At 50.2% G+C, this 3,955-nt stretch overlaps 3 protein-coding genes across 3 annotated transcripts in view; all 3 read left to right on the top strand.

Moving 5' to 3' along the window:
- The window catches only part of PPTG_21145 (hypothetical protein), a gene marked incomplete at both ends in the record, with an annotated part of 720 nt that extends 582 nt beyond the window's left edge, over positions 1-138 (top strand). The window contains one exon of the mRNA XM_008895598.1: positions 3-138. Coding sequence (XP_008893846.1) covers positions 3-138 — 136 coding nt within the window. The remainder of the gene's footprint in view (positions 1-2) is intronic.
- Positions 139-480: 342 nt separating this feature from the next.
- On the top strand, positions 481-1,400 carry PPTG_21144 (hypothetical protein; the record flags this gene model as incomplete). Its single annotated transcript, XM_008895597.1, has 3 exons — positions 481-560; positions 793-833; positions 1,111-1,400. The coding sequence occupies 3 exons, from the start codon at positions 481-483 to the stop codon at positions 1,398-1,400; spliced, it is 411 nt and encodes a 136-aa protein (XP_008893845.1).
- A 1,598-nt stretch (positions 1,401-2,998) lies between these two features.
- Positions 2,999-3,121, top strand: PPTG_21143 (hypothetical protein; the record flags this gene model as incomplete). Its single annotated transcript, XM_008895596.1, has 1 exon — positions 2,999-3,121. One exon carries the CDS (start codon positions 2,999-3,001, stop codon positions 3,119-3,121), a length of 123 nt encoding a protein of 40 aa, XP_008893844.1.
- Between the last annotated feature and the right edge of the window lie 834 nt (positions 3,122-3,955).

Below are 3,955 nucleotides of genomic sequence, written 5' to 3'. Positions count from 1 at the left end.
CAGTCGCTATTCACCTCCATGCTGTGGGAACTGAAGAATCTGTTCGATGAGACGTCCAAGCGACCAGGCAGCGCGTATTTGTTGGAGTTCTGTATTGATACGGGAACGCATGAGCCTATTAAGCAGCAACCGTACTGAGTGTCGAAAGCTGAAGGAGACGTATTGGAGACAGAGTTGCAACAATTTCTGGACCTGAATCTGATACGACCATCCGCGAGTCCATAGGCGAGCCCCGTGCTGATGATATGCAAAGCAGAGGGAGAAATCCGCTTCTGCATTGATTATCGGAAGTAGAACGCTATTACTATCAATGATTGCTGTGCTATGCCTTTGATAGACGACACCCTGGACGTTCTGGTGGAAGGCTCAGCTATTCTCGACTACAGGCATCAAGTCTGGCTGCTGAAACGTGCCGATGCGTTCCGATAATATTGAGAAGACGGCGTTCACGAGCAAGTTGGACTATTTGGGCGGCTTGTGATGCCTGTCGGGCTATGCAACGCTGTCCCAGGGTTCGAGCGCCTCATGGAGAACGTCCTAGTGGACTTAAAGTGGCGGGAGTGCCTAGTCTATCTGGATGATTGCGTGATGTGGTTATGGGGCTGACTAGCTAGTACCACCTCTATATACCAGAGTTCGCTGCCATTGCGGCGCCCGCTTGAATACCAAAAGCAAAAAGGTGTAGCATTCAAGTGGAATAGTGACCGCGAAGGGGTGTTCATGCAACTACAACGTGAGCTAGTGAGACCGCTTATCTTTCTGACTTCTCGAAGAGGTTCAAACTCTACGTAGACTCGTCGCACCTGGCCGTCGGGGCGTGCCTCAGGCAAGAGGTGGATAGTGGATGGTTGAGATCGAGAGATCGTGTGCGCTAGCAAGCTTAGCATGGTGTTGTCGGGTCCTCAGCGCAACAGGGTACGCATGACCAGTGGAACGGCGGAAATTGAGTATTTGGGGATCATTTTGGCGACCCGCAAGTTCCGCTGTTAACTTGATCATGGGGAGGTTGACTTGTACACGGTTCACCAGGCTCTCACGTTAATCTTCGGAGAAAACACAAGGACGACTAACGCTAAGTTGGCCCGATGGAATCGAAACTCCGATTTAAAGTTTACCAAAAGCCTGGAACGCTTATGGGTCACGAGGACGGATTATCGCGTCTCTTCCCGCCTTCTGTAGTGAAAGCTCTAATGACAGATCTTCTCAACACTGGGAGCCAGGAGAGCGTTCCAGACCAAGTAATGGAGCGCCGAGTGGAAATAAATGACCTACTGAGGCTTCGACTTCTACAAACGGTGGTCACGTTTAAGTCGGAAAGGCGACAGTGGACCGGAAGACGTCTGAAGCGAGCGAAACCTCGAAGGTGGCAAATGAAGAACGAATCGAAGACTCCAGGCTAATACAAGAAGATCAGGCGGAGGACGAAACGAGTGATATCTTGACGTCAGGATCCTCGCAATAGAAAATGTTTGAGTTGGACAGAGTCAGGTTCGCGGAAGCCCAGGCTGGAACGCCTTGGATACGAGCTATAAAAGCGTTCCAGGAAGATAAAGTGTTACCCCTTGATCCTCAACTACGAATACAAAATAGCGTGTCATTCCGTGATAAAGATAGGGGTGCTAATGCGGTAGGCCTCTTTGCGAGCCCGATTTGGCCCGACAAATACCACCATCATTCCCGTTATTTCAATTCGCTTGTCAAAACGGTGTTCCATTACTATCACGCGGATATCTTTGCAGCCCATATGGGAAAAAGGACGACGACGGACCGCGTCCGGAAACACGCGTACTGGTTTGGATAGAAAACAGATGCGGACGTGTTTATCCGTTCTTGCCCGCAATGTAGCGGAGGGAAGGGATCGAGACCTTGGAGATCAGAGATCATGCAGTGGATGCCCGTAATGGACCTCTCGGGGGCCGTTCTCGTTATTGGTGATCGACGGTATTGGTCCTCTCTCTACTACGGAATGCAGCAACAAGTATATTCTAGTGTTCACTGACTGTTGCACACGCTGGATTGAAACGTTCGCTGTAAAGGCACTAACCATTATGTGTGAGGTAGCGGTTTACGGAAGCCGCCTCTACTTGTCGCAGTGGGACTCGCGTAGGATGGTGGATCGCCAGCTCAATAAGAAAAAGACCGTCATGAACGACGATTAAGTCGTCAGGAACGCGTGGAATTGATAGAGGGTGATTTGGTGTCGGTCTACCAGAGCCAAGCTGGGTGATAAGACGACTAGGAAGCTAGCTTTCGCTTGGCACGGCCCCTACCGTGTAGTTGGCCAAGTCGGGGAGAATGCCTATAGCATCTCCATCCCGAGCCACCCTGACAAGCTAGTGACTATCAATGTGAACTGGCTGAAGTATTTCAAAGGTTGGTGGAGACAATGTGAACTGGCTGAAGTATTTCAAATGTTGGTGGAGACACCCTTTTGCAGATAAAAATCCCTGAACCCGTGGACGGCTTATCACCAGACGATAACGATCCGTTGGAGGAAGAAGGCCTGCCTGGGACGAGATTCGTAGAGCTGAGATGGGTTGGTGGCAAAGAAACAGCGCACTTAGGTTTGAGTTCGGCGGTAATTGACATCATGGCGAAGAAGGGTTGAGGCTCGGCAAGTACAGTACTTGGCCTTAGCTGCTAACTACCAGACGTTCTGGCTACTAAGAGCAACGCCGCGTCCGAAGTGCGATGCACAATTTTATGGTTTGAAAACGTGGGAAGGAAAAAAGGAGCTTCCGGAGATTCGTTGTAGCGCTCGCCTAACAGAGGCGAACGCCGCATTGGATGATGAAGAATCTAATTTTCTATATGATAATAACGAGGGCGGAACCCCGTTTATTACTGAAGAGAGATGAATCGATGGAATATTCTGAGTGAATGGAATTTCGCTCTCACGTAAAACACGTGCATTAGTTTTATAATTTTGGATATTACACTATATGAAAAATTGGAACACTTAGTTGTGTGGTGGTGATTGTGGCGGCTATAGTAGCTGATGCAGCAGCATGAGAAGCGGATCTGCAGTACGACGCCGACTGGAGTGGTGAACGCATTCGTGTCGTCGCTGAAGGACAGCGTGAAAGCACGCAAAGATAGTGAACAATACTATGTTCCATGACGTGTAGAACTCACCGTGGAGATGCACCTACGATGAATCCCGAGGACGCGACAGCTAAGGAGGCAGGCGCCGAAGTCTACAAGTCATAACTGCACATGAGCTGTAATGCTGCCACGTCCGGCAAAAGGATAGGCTTCATTCGATGAAGCCTATCCTTTTAACCACTTTGGCCGTGACTCGAGCTTTTGGATCGCGGAAAAGCATTTTGCCTTTTGACGCTGTCTTCCTAAGGCTTCGGGTTCGTAAGTACTTCATGAGCTGTAGATAGCGGTCAATTGATAGAGAAAAGAGATAGGATATGCAGCTTTTTGTGAGTTTCTGTCTTCTGTCCTTGTCTTGGAAAGTTCGCGACTGCCTACTTTTCTTGTCGTCATTCCTTCCGCATCGAGGCCAAGTACCTGGCATGTCAGCATCATCTCCCTCGCAGTGACGACCGTCCTTAGATCGCTGCACCTCCGTGCTGCTGCAGTCGTTGTCCTCCGTCCTTGTCATCCCCGCGGACCTTGGCGACCCTTGGGCTCGGGTCATCTTCTCGTGATGCCTGCTCGCTTCAATGACTACACTTGGCATTTTGTATTATCCAAGAATGGCTCCATCGAAGCCACTCTGTCAGCCTCTTCGCCAGCATACCGTGTCACTTGTCCGGCAAGGCCTATCAGTCCCCCTGCCCGTTGCGATCCGTGACACTTCAGTCAAAATACATCATCCATGGCGGTGATACCCTCCTTGTCCAGGTTATGGTGGTGCACCGCGCGCAGCAATTTTGTGGCCAAGTACGAGACCGGAGGTGACGCCAGCGCTTTTCTGCGCATTAATAGCTACCAGGTCATTGCC

Source organism: Phytophthora parasitica, assembly GCF_000247585.1.
Source record: "Phytophthora parasitica INRA-310 unplaced genomic scaffold supercont2.3, whole genome shotgun sequence".
Lineage (NCBI taxonomy): Eukaryota > Oomycota > Peronosporomycetes > Peronosporales > Peronosporaceae > Phytophthora > Phytophthora nicotianae.
This window is presented reverse-complemented; position numbering and strand designations above follow the sequence as displayed.